Source organism: Phocoena phocoena, chromosome 10 (assembly GCF_963924675.1).
Source record: "Phocoena phocoena chromosome 10, mPhoPho1.1, whole genome shotgun sequence".
Classification (NCBI taxonomy): domain Eukaryota; kingdom Metazoa; phylum Chordata; class Mammalia; order Artiodactyla; family Phocoenidae; genus Phocoena; species Phocoena phocoena.
Window position 1 is genome coordinate 4,561,972 of NC_089228.1, and position 17,398 is coordinate 4,579,369.

At 50.7% G+C, this 17,398-nt stretch overlaps 1 protein-coding gene across 6 annotated transcripts in view; it reads right to left on the minus strand.

Moving 5' to 3' along the window:
- IFT122 (intraflagellar transport 122) overlaps window positions 1–17,398 on the minus strand; it is a 70,434-nt gene that overhangs the window by 26,583 nt on the left and 26,453 nt on the right. For 3 of the 6 annotated variants that reach the window (XM_065885183.1, XM_065885185.1, XM_065885181.1), the window contains 8 exons: window positions 16,002–16,193; window positions 15,705–15,843; window positions 14,299–14,501; window positions 13,227–13,364; window positions 11,626–11,790; window positions 9,296–9,493; window positions 3,983–4,123; window positions 439–492 (listed from right to left, as the gene is read on the minus strand). In XM_065885183.1, the coding sequence (XP_065741255.1) occupies window positions 439–492; window positions 3,983–4,123; window positions 9,296–9,493; window positions 11,626–11,790; window positions 13,227–13,364; window positions 14,299–14,501; window positions 15,705–15,843; window positions 16,002–16,193 (1,230 nt within the window). The remainder of the gene's footprint in view (window positions 1–438; window positions 493–3,982; window positions 4,124–9,295; window positions 9,494–11,625; window positions 11,791–13,226; window positions 13,365–14,298; window positions 14,502–15,704; window positions 15,844–16,001; window positions 16,194–17,398) is intronic. The other 3 variants (XM_065885187.1, XM_065885184.1, XM_065885182.1) reach the window with 1 other exon arrangement.

Consider the following 17,398-nt stretch of genomic DNA (forward strand, 5'->3'; position numbering starts at 1 on the left):
CCTGCAGGTGGGTGCAGACCATGTGCATCTGGGAAATGCCTCCTACACTGGCACATTGTTGGAGCCCTAGAGGGGGGTAGCAAGCTAAGAGCCACTGCGAGGATGAAATCCGGTTACTGAGAACTGTTTAATCCTCCCAGCAACCCTGTGAGGCAGGTCTCATCCCATTTCACAGACAAGAGACCGAATCTCTGAGAGATTGGGGACCCACCTGCCTCACCCAGCTAACAAGTGACAGACTGTACTCCCGGCTCCCACGTGCTGGCTCCCCCCACGTGGCACTCTGCCCCCCCAGAGCAAGGCTGTGGCCCGGACGCCCAGACACCAGTGGGCTCTGTCCACGTGTCCTCAAGACCCTCGCCTGCTGGAAGAGCCGCCTGCAAACCACAGACAGCGCATCTGCACTTCCCTGAGAATCAAGAACGCTTCATCTTTTACCTCAATGCTGTTGATGAGTTCTAAATACCGGAGGTCTTGTACTCTGGTGAAGGCCTACAGGGGAAGAAATGAAAGAATAAAATCAGCTGCCTTCTGGGCTTCAAAAGTGCGTGATTGGCTGGGGGTGGGAGTCAAGCTTTAGAAAGTGAGCCAGTAAGGAGGGAAAGAAACAAGCACTGATGAATCACCGTGTGTACTGGGAGGGTCCTGCCACCCAGGGAAGCGTGGCTTTAGCCCTGGGATTAGTCCATATGAGGAACAGCAAAGAAGCCCTGGCGGCATCACTCACTTTGGGACGAGGTAAACAAAACTCGGATACTGCAGTTAGTGACGCGGCTGGCTTGGAGGAATCTCTATGCGAAAGGGAAGACCAGGCTGGCCTGAGCCTCTGAGGCAGCAGCACAGGAGTGGGAGTGGGGGGACGTGCTGATGGAGGAGAGGCCGCGCGTCCACCTCAGTGACCAGGATGGAGCACAGGAGACAGCCTTGCTTCCCGGTCAGGGCACAAACACAGGGCCTGTGGTGCCGGCACAGGGGGAGGAGAAGAGGGGAAAGCTGAGAAGGAACAAAGATGGCTTCGGGAAGGAAGGGGGAGGTAGGGAATGAATCACTCCAAGTCTCTGGAAGGCAAACTCTAATGTAAATCCTAAAAGTGGAGCTCTTGCGTTGGACTCGCAGTAAAGCCAGAGATTTTAACCCATGGGCTACTAGAAACTTCTAGGCAGCCTTCTGCAAGCAAACTGATGTTAGCTAAGCCCCTTGTGCTGCTTTCAGATTCTGCAAGGGTTTTAGAGGAACATAACCCACCCTGTCAGGCGGATCTTCATGTGGCTTTGCTGCCAGCATCTCCTCCCATTTAATTCCTCCCAGGCGGGCTTCTCTACAGCGTCCCCTATGAAATGGGCTGACACATGCCTGGAGGAGGCAGCAGGTCCAGGAGCCTTCGAATTTAAAATGCAGAACAACAACCCTGGCCGACTGCTCTCTCTGCTGAGCTGCATGACATCCTCCACCTAAAAAGCCAGGAGATTAGCAGGTCATCCGGCCTCTGGCTGCCTCACAGACGACCAAAATGTGACTTTATCTCGTCATCCTGCAGGGCCAGGCATCCTATCAGGGGCTGGGGACCCAGAGACGAACATGACTTGGCCCTTGTCCCCCCTCTGTGATTCAGGGCCCATATTTTAAAAGGGGAGGCAGGCAGATTAAACAGATCATGAACTCTCCCTGAGCCAAGAGCTATACAATTCCAAACTAGATGCCCTGGAGAACACAGATTCACTGGAAACGGGCAGGGGCAGGAGGCTGGAGGCTGGACTAAGCAAAGCATCACAGGGTAGGAACCTGACAGATGGGACCTGAAGAGGGGTGCCTTGAAAGGGTCAGGCAGGCATCACATAAGCAAAGGGATGAGGGCTCAAGGCACCCATTTTCCACACAGGAGGGCTTACAAGCTATCGTCTAGATCTGGGCTTCCTGAAAGCAACATGAGGGGGAAGCCTGGGGTGTCTGGCAAGGTGGCAGAGGAAAGAAGGAGCATTCTAGGTCTCAGTCCTGGCTCTGAGACCTTCCAGCTGGGGGGCCCTGAACCTAACCCTTGCCCGCCTCCAGGCTGCCAACAACTTCCTTATGTAAAGGGGCAAGCTAGCGAGGTCCTCTCCACGGCCTTCCTAGTTCTGCTCTGCTAGGATTTGAGGACTTGTCACCGTGAGAAACGTGAGTTTCTTCAGCCCTGACACATTCTGCAGAGTGAGGGGTGCCCTGGTCGGAGCGGTCTGAGTCACAAGGCCCGTGGATAACCTCAAGCAGAGGGAAGTGTGGGAACAGGGCCGCATCTGCAGTTCTGCTTGGGGCTGCCTTCCCAGGTGTGAAGCAGCTCTCCTCCGCCATCTAGTGGAGGCACTGGCCTATCGCCGGGAACCACCCTCCACCCCCGTGTGCCTGAGACTTGGGCAAAGCAGAAAAAGAAAGGCTGGGGAATGGGAATTTGGATAAAATGATCAAGTTCTAGTCTATGGTTAAAGTCTGTGGGCTTCACACAATAATCTCTATTCTCAGGGAGCGTTTGGAGGATACAGGGTGGGGAGAAGGGGTTCCAGTTTGGTTTGCGTCAAACGTTTCGAACGTTTGCTGAGCGCCTAATGGTCTATGGCACCGTGCTTGGCGGTGTTGGCTGACGCTAGGATGAGACTGATGCTTAGCTGCTGGGTGTAAGGAACTGACAATCTCTCTGGAAGACTTCTAATTTCATTCCAGGCTAAAACCAAACAAACAAAACACATTCTAGGAATCCTTTGTCATTCTTCATCTCTCCTGGCATTTCTGGGTGGGGCAGGAGAGGGAAGCTCCCTCGATGGACTTGCTTCCTCCCTCCTATGAATTCTTAAGAATTCCTAATAGCCCTCCTCTATTACCACTTTTCTTATGCTAACTAGATCTAAAACTATGATACAGATAATTGTCGTATCACGGTGATTTTGCTTGCTGTAATAATGGTTGGCATTTGTACAACCACTGCCAGTTTTAGAATCCCTCTTACAACGTGGGGGTTACGCCTAATGACACTGTCACGCAAGCCTGTCGGTCCCGTTTTCACCGTCCTGCTGTAGGAGTGGGAGGGCTGAAGCTCCAAGAGAAGCGGCTGGCTGGGGTCATCCAGCCTGTGCAGGCACAGCTGGGCCTCAACCAGGCTGCTGAGTCCCGGCCTGGTCCCCATCCACTCTCTTTTCAGGCCTAGAAGTCCCACCCTAGCACAGGGCAGGCACCACACATTTCTGCAACCACTTGCCCACCAGCCAGGAGTATGGGCTAAATGAGGGCCTGGCTAATTGACTGTGGGGAAGAAAAAGAGGGGAGGGAGGAGTAGGGTAGAGGGGTTTGGAAGCCACTCATTTCCCCACCTCAGGCTCCAGACGAAAACCCATCTCAGAGATGGAGCTGGGCTTTTTCTAATGTGGGGAAAGGGGGCAAATGTTTTCAACCATTTCTGTAGTTTTAATAGACTAGGCCAGGAAACAACACCACAAATCAAGGCCATGAATCATGCATGCCATGAAGGTATGTGTGGAGTGACACTGCCGTCAGAATCAGAGAACTTGACCATTTCTTCCCATGTACTTAGCGGAGTGCCAAGAAAAACAGCATTGTGTAATAAGTGGCCCTAATACCAGTAAGTGCTTATACCAATGATAAAAGCCACCGGTGACTGAGCGCTGACAATGTGCAGGCTTTGCTGTGAGCTGTGCATGGATGGTCGCTCATAAGGCTGACAGCTACAGTCTATCAGATGCCCCTTCTTCTGTGTTAGGCTTTACAGGCATTATCCATTAGATCCTTATAACTCCATGAGGATGGGGCCTGTCATCACCCTAATTTTACGGATGAGCAACCTCAGAAAGGCTGTTACCTGCTGAGGCTCACGGAGGTGGCTGTGCTGGGATCCCAGCCCAGGTCAGTCTAACCCCAGAGCCCATGACAGTAGGCATCTGCCTCCTCAAGGGAGCCTGCAAGGACCAAATTCCAGCTCACGCTGACTGACGCTTACCTTCTTTGCTGTTTCAAACTCCAATCCTTCTAAAGCTTCCATGGCCAGCTCGCGCCAGTCAGTGTCTGTCACGCCCAAGCAAGCAATCTGGTAGGCTTCTCGGAACATCTTCCTATCCAGGTACTGGTACATCGGAGCAGACTGGAGGATTTCATCAAAAGGAAAGAAGACTGCTTTCAGAGCAATGGAACAGTTAGATGCACACAAAGCCCGATTCCACGTGTGTGCACCAACTTAATGACGAATGTCACAGAGCAAGGCCACAATGACCCATCAGCACCCTGCTCAGCCTCACCCCGGCCCACCCGATGCCCTTCCATTCGGCCACCCCTTTCACAGCCATCGTATTGAACCACCGTATTTAGCAGCACAAACTTCCACCCGCCTCCCCTCCACCACCACCGGCTTTCCCCACCTCCAGGGTGGCCGGGTCACAAGATGTCACCCTTGCCTGGAATGCCTTTGCCCCTCCTCGCCCTCTGCAAAGTACCTAATTGGCTTTAAAGGCCCTGTTAAAATGTCACCTCTTCTGTAAAGTCTTCACTGACCCCTCAAGAGGTTTTATTTTTATTTTATTTTATTTTAATATTTGTTCATTTATCTGGTTACGCTGGGTCTTAGCTGCAGGCTCCTTAGTCGTGGCTCGCAGACTCCTTAGTTGCAGCTTGCCAGCTCCTTAGTTGTGGTAGGTGGGCTCCTTGGTTGTGGCATGCGAACTCTTGGTTGCAGCATGCATGTGGGATCTAGTTCCTTGACCAGGGATTGAACCCGGGCCCCCTGCATTGGGAGCATGGAGTCTTAACCAGTGTGCCACCAGGGAAGTCACTCCGGCTGTATTTTGATAAAGGTCTGTCCCCATAAGGCTGTGCACAACCTGAGGGTGGCGGCGGGGTCGTACTTAACTCCCTCAGCAGGCCCTCAGTCCACGTCTGCTGAAGGAATGAACAACGTTACTGAGGAAGGGGCCTGGGATGGCCTCTTACGAAGAGGGCGGAAAAACCTGCTTCTCCCAAGAAAGGCTGCCATCTCCTAGTGCCCTGGCCCTGGGAACCTTCCTACCATCCCTCCAACCAGACAGGGCTGCCTCACCATGACACCTGTGAACAGTTCTTAATAACTTTTTTTAGGTTTACTAAGTGCTTTTGGATCGGTCCCAACAGCCCTGTGTAGTAGGTATTACTGCCCCCTGATTACTGTCCGGAGACTGAGAGGGCAACTGACCTGCTAAGGACACAGAAGTGGCACATGGAAGCCCTGGAGCTGGACTGGGGGCACGCTGTCCAGGTTCCGTGCTCCTCCCTGCCACGTGTGTGTGTGTGTGTGTGTGTGTGTTCTTTCGCACACAAGAACAGGTGTGAGCTGGGTCCGGGTGTCCTCAACAACGAAAGGCCAGTCAGCGTGCTAAAGGGACTGCACCCCTCCTTCTGGCTTCCTGGGCAGTGGAACTGATCCGCCAGTGCCTCTGCGCTAACGGTTCCCAAATGTGGAGCTGGAAGAGCTGCTGTCTCTGTCTGGGGCCTGTATCTTTGAAATTCCCGACCCCATTTTTTAGCTTTAGAGTTGAAGGAAACTTGTTTCTTTTTAAGCTATTCTCCCCTCTGACAGCAAGACTGCTTCTCAATGCTCACCTTTTCTGCCCTGCCCCCCATCTCCCCTCCCTTCAAGGGGGCAGCAGGGCATGAAGCGGGGAGCAGTTGAGCTAGAACCCCGGCCTGGCTCAGCCATATCCTAGCTGTGGGGTTTGGGGTAAACTCATTAGCCTCTGTTACGATGCCCTGCCCAGTCCACTGGCTACCAGCGCCTTGAAAGTGGGAAGGTGCCGGGCGAAAGCGAGCCTGCTCCCTCCCCACTGTGCTTTCTCAGCACAGAAACACACCTGCTGCTCCTCTTTGTCTTTCCAGACCTTTCTGGGCTCAGATCAACTGTCACCACCTCATGGAAGCTTTCTCAAACTCCCCAAGAACAAGGAGCTTTCCTTTCTAAACTCCTTTGGTGAACAACCTCTGCTCCAATTTAGTTGTTCTGTAGGGTTTGCTATTTAAAGATTGATAATTACAATAATAGGAATTGGGCCAGACAAAACCTGAAGGATGGGTGCGTTTAGCTCCACTGCAAGGAAAAGTGAGGCCCAAAGAGTAAAAGGAGCGGCTCAAGGTCACAGCTGGTTGAGACGGCAGAGTCAGAACTCAAACCCACTGCTCCTTCCCCTCGACTGCCCCCAAGGCTGAGCCCCGTAAGGGTGGTTCGGGGACTCAGACAAGCACAGGAGAAGCCAGCCCAGGACAAATGGTTAACACTCGGGCTTGCCTGGGAGGCACCATCTGAGAACGGGAGTTTTAAAAATATACTGAGGGAACAAATGCCCTCTGAGCTCTACTTGATCTCATTGTTGCATTCCAAGCATGAAGTCACCACCGCCCTGAGAAGCCCCACCAGGGTTCGCCGCCCTACTTGGCAGCCCTGACTAACCAATTCTTGCACAAGATGATGTAAATTTCGAAAGGAAACCAGAAATCCCCAGAGTGGGTCTGTTTTCTCCCTCCTCTCTGGGCCAAAGCCACAGGATGGCTGGAGGCAGAGGCGACAGATAAACAGCCTCTGTCTCGAGGCTGCCTTTCCGAACCCTTGGCAGTAGTGACCTGCTGCATCAGCAGGACGGCCTTCGTGCAGCCAAGGGGGCTCTGGCTGCTGAATCTGAAGGACTTGGCTTCAGAGGAAGCTCCGCGCTGCCCTGCTGGCTCCTCTTGGCGGCCAAAGCCAGGGAGCAGCAGCAAACTGCATTTATCTTCGAGGTCACGATGGCAGTCTTGGAGGAAAACTGTCACTCAGCACGGCCTGTCTGGCACGGTGGAGGAGGACTGTGTTTCTGGTGGCTGTGGAGCCAGTGCTCGGGATGGGGAGCCCCGCGAGGAAACAGTCCAGCAGGGGCGGTTCTTGCCCCTCCTCCTGCCCTGCTTCCACCCACCTCTCTCCCTTCTTTCTCTGGCTTTCTTTTTTTCTCTCTCCTTTTCCTCAGATCTTAATTCTACTACCATTTATTGAATAACTGTTCTGTGTCAGGCACTATTAATTCCCGAAGCAATAAGTAACAAGGGTATCATCAGCTTTGACGGAGAAGCGGACCCCAGCCCCAGCCTTTACAAGAAGCCAAGGCAGGGGGCGCGAGTGAAGGTGAGGTGTCTGGAGGGGGCGCAGACGGATGGAGCCCAGCTGAAGGGCAATCTGGAGACACGTCTACAAATCTTTCATATAGACATGACCTCTGACCCAGCAATTTCACTCCTAGGAATTTATACCAAGGAGCTATACTGGGATTGGTGCAAAGACTTAGCTAGAAAGATGCCCACTATCTACAATAGGGAAAAAGCTGTAAACAGCATGACTGACCATCGAACAATAGGCGCTGGTTGAGTAAGTTGTGGACATCATGTGACAGGACAAAAAGCAATCATTAAAAACAATGGAGGCAGCAGGAAGGGGGTGTGGTTATAACAGAAGGGCAACCTAACACCAGGGACCTCGTGGGCTGATGGCGGAGGTACCACTCACATACACAGGTGATAAGTCTGTACTGTGGTTACAAACTGTTACCAGCGGGAACACCTCGGCAAGTTGTACAAAGGATCTCTGTATGATTTCTTACAATTACATGTGAATCTACAATCACCTCAGTATTTTTAAATGCTAGAGAAGCACATTTACTAATGTGGAGCCATGTTTCCAGTAGATTGCTGAGTGAAAAAGCCAGAGTGCTAGTTGATGGCCAATAATTCATACAAAGTGATGGGTCTGCAGTATGTAAATGTCAGGTTAATTAGAAGATTATAATCCACATTCAGTAAAGTAAGTACAGTAAACCTGAAGTTTCATCTATAGGAGCAACACTTACAGACAAAAGTCACAAAACAGTATTTACAGTATGGTTCCACTTTTGTTTAAAAATGTTTATATAAAATCATATACTCATAATTGCGTATCACACATCTATTATATGTACATATAGAAACGGTCTGGGTGCATATATTCTACAATCTTTAACAGTGATTCTTGGGCTTCCCTAGTGGCACAGTGGTTAAGAATCTGCCTGCCAATGCAGGGGACATGGGTTCGAGCCCTGGTCTGGGAAGATCCCACATGCCGCAGAGCAACTAAGCCCGTGTGCCACAACTACTGAGCCTGTGCTCTAGAGCCCACGAGCCACAACTACTGAGCCTGCAAGCTACAACTACTGAGCCCGTGAGCCACAACTACGGAAGTCTGTGCGCCTAGAGCCCGTGCTCCGCAACAAGAGAAGCCACCACACTGGGAAGCCCACGCACCGCAACGAACAGTAATGAAGAGTAGCCCCCGCTCACCACAACTAGAGAAAGGCCATGCACAGCAACAAAGACCCAACATAGCCAAAAATAAATAAATAAAATAAATTTATTTAAAAAAAAAAAAAGAGTGATTCTTGGGAATTTCCTGGTAGTCCAGTGATCAGGACTTACTGCTTTCACTGCCAGGGGCCCGGTTTCAATCCCTGGTCGGGGAACTAAGATCCCACAAGCCTCAACGTACAGAGTGATTCTCTCGCGAGGATGGGAAATTGAGGGCTAGCCTCTCCTTGGCACTTGTCTCTATTTTAAAACAGCTCTACAGAGGGCGCGATTCCCTTGGGGAGAAGACAGGAAGCTGGGGCCGCTGGGGTTAGGCCAGCCCCAACTTGGGTCGTCAATCTCTGCCCTCCTGTCTGTTTCTGCCCTCCCCACTACTCCGTGGCTCTGGACTCCAGCTCCCCCCAACCCCCCACATCTGTTCTGGCCTCCTCCTGGTTTGAGGGACGGGTGCAGACAGTCCCACGCTCCCTTTCTGGCTCAACAGACCTCGGCTCCCACGCCCCGTCCCACCCATATTCTCTCTCACACGCACACACCACCCCCTCACATGCCATGCGGACGCCCTGCTGGACTCCCAGCTGGACTCCCAGCTTTGCCAGCTTGTTCCACTCTGTCCCACGCACGGCTCTCAGTAAAACATGCTGTCTGCTGCCAGACAACCTTGCATACCCCTCCCCGCCCCTCCCAGGAAAGGAGGATCAGAAAGAAATGGAGGCTCAGTGAGGTTGAGCTGTTTGCCCAAAGACACGCAGGTTGCAAAGGGTGGAGATGGGGTTCAGGTTCAAGTCCAGAGTGCCTTCCATGCTGTCACGGCTGCCACTCTAGTCTCTCTCCCCTCTCTCCTCCCCAGTCCCTCCCAGGCACCACGAGGAGCCTGGCTTTCCTGGTCTCATCTGCCCTGCCCCGGCTAAGAGTTGACAGGCTCCCGGGTTACCTGTGGCACCTCCACGGCCGACATAGAAAAGGCGTGGAGGCAGAAGATCCTGGAGCCGTTGTAGCCGACCACGAAGCCCTGCAGCTTCTGCTGGTGCACGGGGAAGGTGCTGGCCTTGATGTTGAGGTAGCCGCCTCCAGAGAAGCACAGCATGTCCTCACACTGGGTATTCCAGGCCACACTGTTGGCGTTCGGCTCCTGAGGAACAGGGATGGTGAGGGTGACAGCCCCGGGCGTGGACACCATTCCTATACTCAGACAAGGACTCCTTTTAAAGCCTGAATCACACTAAGTTGCCAACAGTGGGGTGTAGGGAACTGGGGGAGAAGGGGATCGGACATAATGGACAGGACACAGAGGCAAGCTCCTCTTTGCACTATGTGTGTAGGAATTTTTTAATAAGCAAGCATTATTTTTGAAAAAAATATTATTATCCCCAAGTATTAATAATTACATAGTAAGTGAGAAAATCAGCAAGGTGGGTTCTAGTTCTATTAAAGAATGAATATACAAAGCTAGTCATGGAAGAAGGTTTAAAAGGGTATATTCCAAAGAATTAACAGGGATTGTTTGAGGGTGGGTGGAATTGTGGGTAATTTTTATTTTCTACATTTTCTGTTTGTCTGAAATTTTCTTTTAGTCCATGAACATCTATTGTTTTTTATAATAAGAAAAAGAACAGTGAGTTATTTTTAAAATTAGAAAATAATATATTCTCTCTGCATTGACAATTCACACACGTAAAAACTACAGTCTCCCTGGGAGGCACCCCTCCCCCTCACTTCCCCTCCAGAGTTTTCTGCTCAGCTCTGGGGCCCCAGGGACCAGCAGATGTTCATACCTATCTGCCTGCCTAGAATCTGATACAATGCCTGAATCGTTTATAATGAGCATGGATTACTTTTATAATGAGAAAAAAACAATATAGCTGTTTTTGCTTGCAGGGGGCTGGGGCAGCTGAGAGGAGAAAAAAAGATAGCTGGGAATGTTTGTGTCTCCTGGCAAGATTGGAGAATTACCTTCCCTGGCTGCCTGCAGAACCCTCAGTGGGGACCGGGAAGGACACACACCCTTCCACTCCTTCAAGGCTCAGGCGCAGATTCACAACTGGGGGCCTGCTAACCTACCTCCAGGGGATGGGTGTTCAGTCTGGAGAGAAGAGACGTAACACCGAGGGCCCTATTCTGTGCCAGGCACTGAGCTAGGTTCTACGGTACCTTATTGAGCCCAGCAGCAATTCTGTGAGGGGGCAAGTACTAGTTGCATGTTAGACGTAAGGAGAAATTGAGGCTCAGAGAGCTTCACTACCTTGCTTGAGATCACACAGTAAGTGATGAAGGCGGGACTGGAGGCAGGTCTGTCTGAAGGCACAGCCTGTGCTCTTTCTTTCCTTGAAACCACTCTGCCTCCCGGTGATGGGGGCGAGTTGCTATGGGGGAGTTGCCTTGGGCTAGTGGTAGCCAGGTGTCCCCCTCCAAACGACTGAGGCCGCCCCCCCTGCTGTGCTGATTCTGCTGCCGAGGACAAGGAGGAGCCCTGATAAAGGGTCCTCAATCTGCCATGACACAGGGACACCTGCAGTGGCTGAGGAAGCCAGTCAGGGGAGGCTTTAGCTCTGGAGGGACCCGCCTCAGGCAAATGGCCCTGACCGCTTACAAAGCCCTAAAGAGGCAAAGAGCAGCACCGAGTCCAGCAGAAAGCCAGTGGACGCTGGGCACGGAGCCTGTGGGTGGCTCTTCTCCGGGGACACCCCTCCTCCAGCCACAGGACCAAGCAGTGGGTAAGCAACCACTGTCCCCCGCACACTCCACCTCCTGTTGGCTCTTACAGTATCCTTGGGAAACAGCAGAGGAAGGGCTGCCCCCATCCCTTCCCTTCTTTCAGATGACAAAACCGGTCCTGTTTCCTGACCGTGTCTCAGGGCACTCGCAGACACAGGCAGGCCTCCAGCCGGTGAGCAGCAGACTTTTTCAAAAGAATCATCTTCACATTAGCCCACCTACTGAGAGCCCACCTATGAGCCCCACTTAGACTGATTATTACTCATTTACTGCTCACAGTAACCTCACAAGAAAGGTGTAACTTGCCCACCTTACCTGTGAGGAAACCGAAGTCCACGAGGCTCGCCCAGCTCCCGCCGCTCGCGTGCGAGGTGCAGGCTGGGCCCGGCCTCTTGGACTCTGTGCTGCTGTGTGGTCCCCACACGCTACACCTCACTGCTCTCCCCGAAGGCCCGCCTGGGAGCCAGAGTGAGCCCTTCCTGCAGGGACTGGGAAGCCAGGGGAGGGTCTCTAGGCAAGGACCTCGTCCTGGGCACTCCTGGGGGTCACCTGAAATAGCAACTCCTTGGTGTGGATGTCATACACCAGGCACGTGTCGTTTTCATCCACCACGGCCAACTTGTTGCGGGAGGCGCTCATGTCCAGGCAGCGCACAGCTGTGGCCTGCTTTAGCAGGACGATGGCAAAGAGACTGTCCACAAAGATCTTCAGGATCTGGCAAAATTTCAGAGGAAAACTGTGAGTCCCCAAGGCAACAACACCCTGGAGCACCACCAGGCCGTTGGAACCCGTGTGCTCTACAAGAACAACTCCCACTAACTTCACCAGAGGCTCTGTGTGGAGAAAAGGACCCATCAAAAGAAAGAGAACGGGGCTTTCTCCATAGGAGACCGGGAGTGTGGTCCGTCAGAGGTCGCCAAGGTAATGACAGTCCCCAAGACACAACCGACTCACTTGAGTGTCTGCTTGACTGGGGACTATTAACAACACCACCCAAACCGCAGGGTTAGGAGACAGCATCTAACAAGAGCTGAGTCACAAACTACCACGGGAAGAGGCGCCTGTAAACACTAACAAGACATCTGGTGTAGCCACAGCAAGATGACGATGATGATGCTGGTGGTGGGGATGATGAGAATTTTGATGATGGAGTTGATGATGTACATAGCTATCAGTTATTGACCATTTTTAACAGCCCTGTGAAACATGTGGTATTCTCTTCATTTGTAAAACCTGAGCCTCAGAGAGGTGAAGTGACCTGCCTAGGGTCACACAGCTAGTGAGTAGCTACAGATGAACATGACCCCAGGTCCACCTGCCCACAAAGCCTATGCTCTCCAGTCTCGCACTGGAAGTGATAGCCGACAGAGAGAAGGAAGCTGGCTTTCCTTCCCCGTGGTGTTGCTACACTGTGGCCCCTGCCAATCTCAACTTCCATGACTTCCGTCCCCAGGAAAGGCCTGACAAGGCTCAGCCACAAGCCATCTGCTAGACAGCTTGACTCTCAGGCTAATGCAGTTATATTTTTCCTTTCAAATTTCCATGTAACCCACTTAGAACTTTCTTCTTCTGAGCAAAGAACACACACACACACACACACACACACACACACACACACACACACACACATATCTGCTTAACATTTTGTAACCTAGATTTTCCACATCTATTTGAGCAAAGGGTCCATTTATCTTTTTATCTTAAACATCGAGTAACAGCGTGAGGACTAGTACCCTCTGGGATACAAGCTAGAACACATGCCTTGATCCATTCATTGCTCTAACCGGGACCTGACCTAAGGAACGAGCTCTGCCTTCCTCTCTAGCAAGGCACTGAAACTGAATCTCTAACAAGTCTCCCACTTTCTGGGTGACCTTAAACCCACTAACCCACTCTACGGCAGCCCAGAGGCTGCAGGGCCGACTCTGTCAGAACTCGGCATGCTATGAGTCGGAGCATCTTTGGCCTGAAGCTGTCCTCATAAAATGGAACTCTGGGATGCCCTCCAATGTGCCTGGGGTGGGGGGTGGGGTGAGGCAGGGGAGCCCTGCTCCTGCCCCAGGGAACCCACCTCAGGGTCATAACCAGTCTGGTCACCAGTGTCCGCCTGCAGATAATCAGCCTGATGGGAGACGTGAGGGAGCACTCACCTGTCCGTTCTTCAGGCCGACTAACAGACCCTCCCTTCCTGGGGGGCCGCCGATCACCTTGATGTAGCGAATGAGAGACTCCATCTGCCACTCCCGCTCCTTCACTCCGCTGAAGGACAGGCACTGCAGCCGCTTCTCCTAGAAAGCAAGTGCAGCTCTGCGTGATATTCAACAGAATAAGCATGCCCAGCCCTCCCAAGGAGGTCTGCCTGCACCTAAGGGATGAAAAACACCTACACGCTCAGTACTTACTGAACCCCATCTAGACCCCCTGCCTGGCACCACTACCCCTGCACACAAGTTTTCCCCACGAAGCCCAGCTCAGCCTCAGTTCTTGAGCAGACCTCCAGGCGGCCACAGCCAGAGGCAGCAACCAAAAGCACAGCTTTTTGCCACATCTATCCTATAACCTGTGGTACCCCTAAACTGCCTGAAGTTCTAGATTTTTAGAGAGATTTTAATAGTATTTTACATCCAGTGATTCCTAAAGGATTTCTTCCATTTTATCACTTCCAACAGGCCTAGTTTCTTGAAACCAAATCCACCTCTACTTCCAAGAAAGATGCTGGGCTGGCCTTCTCTTGAAGTCTTTCCAAACCCGCCTGGCATTGACCTAGACATTTCTAGGAAGCTCTAAGTTGAGAAATGTTTTTCTGTGAAAAAAGTTCTCAGAAGTAAAATTTCCTTTACGACTGTGAGTTGATACAATTTTTTTTGTTGTTTAACTGAAAGTTATCACAAATTTTTAGGTGTATATGTTTACCAAAAAATATTGATCTTCCTTTTGTGGGATATCAATGTATGCTTTAGGTCATTAAAATATATATACAACCCCAGTTTAAAAAAGTGCTTTGCAATACAAAAAAGTATTTTCCAGTTTATGGCCCATGACTTTCTGGTAGAGTGTGACTCATCTAGATGCCAATAAAATGAAAGCAATGAATAGCCACTGAGCTTGATGGAAAGGGCCCTGCTTCCCAGTGACCAATTTTAAAGCCGTGAGCTGGGTACCCCACTCTTGGAGGAAGCATGAAGTGGATGCGGCCCCACCCTCCCAGCCGCCGCTGCCCACCTGGCAGAGGATGATGTGGTCGGCACACACCACCAGGAGGTTACATTCGAATTTCCTAACAATCTTCTCCTTCACCCGGTACCGCATGTCCAACGAGTCATCTGAATACAACTCGTAGATGAGGATTTTCTCGGGCAGCTGGATAGCTAATCGATTTTTGTAGATGGCAATTTTCTTGACAAGCTCTTTGCATTTAATCCGAACTGTTAAAGAGGAAAAAACAAACAAACAAAAACCCAGCTCTACCAAGAGGCTGGTAAGTAAGGTAGAAGGCAGAGAAATTAAAAGCCACCATTTAGTTACTGCTATTGGCAATTAAAGGAGACACTCTCATCAAAATATCTTTACAGAGTGTCTAATATGTACAATCAGCTCTGCTAAACTGAGATCCAAAATTGTATACAATGTTTGTGGTCCAAAGCTTACAACTGGCTATGGAAAGTAAAATTCTTTGTGCTACCATCACTTGCTGAATATAAATCTAATTCCTCTGCATGGCACTAATGGCCCCTGATGATCAGGAGCCCGTCTGGGTAACGGCCTACACCTCTGGCCACTTCCCACCCACCACCCTTGACAACAGGGAACCAAAGGTAGTTTCTGGTACACACTAGGGTCTCACACTCTTGCTACAGACCAGGTGGAGAAAATGTCCTCAGGAAGGAAACCGGGGAGCTACCCAAGTAGCTACACCCTCACCATCATAGCTGGAATCTTCAACCAGAGGTGCTGCTCCCAGATGAGGACCAGAGGATGCCACCTGAATCTGCAGGACAACCGTCGATCTGGATCCCTACCCACAGGCCCCCAGCAGTGTGCTGTGGCCAGCACATCTGGATACGAACGCACTTGAAGTCAGTGCATTTAACCAGCATGGCCACTTGGGTGGACAGAGGAGGAGACTGACTACACTAGGCCTGGAACCCTGATCTTCTGACCAAGCCTGTGCAGCCCACTGCGGGCTTATCTCGGGGAGAAGGACCCGCCAGGAGGCGAGTGGACACGGAGCTGACAGAGCAGCACCCCCGAAGGGACTGTGACCAGAGAGGATACAGGTCCACAGAGACCCATGCAGGTCAGCCCCAACCCCCAGCTCTAACTTGTGATACGTTACCCTCCTTAGCCAGGGAGCCCACGTTCCCCTCAGTATTATCTGCGAAATTTTCTGAGTCTGTGCTTTTTTCTTTTTTTTTTTTGTTTTGGAGAGAGGGTTTATTGCTTTCAAAGACATCTACATCCTCTCCACACCCCACCACAAAAAAAAAAGCAAGAGCTGGTGGTCCAGTGTGTTTCCAAAAGACCAAGGAGAAACATTTCCTACCACTTCATTTGCCCTGTCAGGAGCCCTCTCAACCTGCCCCTCTTCCCAGTGTCTGGAGGGCAGAGGGGCCATACCTGCCTTTTACCTTTCTGCTCGGTGATCAGGTGCTGCACGATGACATCAGTCATGCTATCCCTGTAGGCATATCGGTCCTTGTAGAGTCCGTGGACTGTGCTGAAAATAAGCTGGTAGAAGGAAATGGTGCCATCCTGGCAGCCTACCACCTGAAGAGAAAGACAGTGTCAATTCCCAGCTCTCTGTGGAGAAAGCATCGACCCTCCCGCTTGTCAGGAACGAGCGTCAATGATCTGACTGGCTAAACATGGCTGATGTTCAGTGACTACTCTGGCAATGGCCCATCAAATGAACTCCCCCTTCTTACCACATAGTTGGAATCGGGTTTCACTTTACACGTCCACACCCAGGAGTTCTGCTCCCCAACAGTCCCGAGGCGCACTCCATCCTTGGTGAAAAGGGATACTTGCTTGTCTGACCCCCCCAGCAAAATGTACTCCCCTTTAGTAAAGTAGCTGAGGCAGCAGGGGTCAAAGTTCAGTGACCGATCCTTCCCAATCTGAGGAAAGAGAACACACCAAGGGAAATCTACTTCTGAATTCATAATAATCACAACACAATCAAGGGCTTTTCCCTCCAACTTTTAGAGGGAGCTGGGAAGATTGGGGAGAGCTGGCCAGCATTCTCCCGTGTGTGACTGATTCCATCATGAACGCAGGCCAGTCCTCTGGAGCACTCTACCTCTCCCCTCGACACAGCCAAATCCTCCAGTGTCTTCCCCAGTCCCACCCAGCTGCTCCAGGGGTGTGTCTTAGCTCCTCAGCCAATCTGCACCCGAGATGGTCTTTCTCCCATAGGCCTTCCTCCGCACATAGCCTTTACTAGGGTTCAGGATTCCCCTCAGCTTCTTCTCTTTTTCCTTTTCTTTCCTCCCTCCCTCCCTTCTTTCCTTCCTTTTTTTGTATTTCACAAGACTAAGTCCATTCAATTTTCTAGAAACTGTCCTTTATTCTGAAACTACACTCATCCTAACTTCTCTTTATAACAACCTTATTGAGGAATTTCACATACCATACAATTCACCCACTTAAAGTGTACAATTCATCGGCTTTTAATATATTTGGAGTTGTGCAACCATCATCACTAATTCTGGAACATTTCCAATACCCCAGAAAGAAACCCTGTACCTGTTAGCAGTCAATCCCTATTCCCTCCTCTTTCCATCCCCAGGCAACCACTAATCTACTTCGTGTCTATAGATTTGCCTATTTTGGACATTTCATATAAATGGAATCATAAAATATGTGACCTTTCGTGACTGGTTCACCCTTGTTGTAGTATGTATCAGTACCTCTTTCCTTTCCATTGCTGGATAATATTCCATTGTATGGATATTCCCCATTTTATTTATCCATTCATCAGTTGATGGACATTTGGGTTCTCCCTATTTTTGGCTATTATGAATAATGCTGATACGAATATTTGTGTACAAATTTTTGTGTAGACATATGTTTTCATCTTTCTTAGGTACGCATACCTAGGAGTAGAATTGCTGGGTCATACAGTAACTTCATGTTTAACGTTTTAGGAACTACCAGACTTTTTTAAAGTGGCTGGTTGTACCATTTTACATTTATATCAGTAGTAAATAAGGGTTCCAATTTCTCCATCCTACTGGGTGTGAACTGGTGTCTCATTGTGAATTTGACTTGCATTTCCCTGGTAGCTAATGATGTTGAACATCTTTTCATGTGCTTACTGGCC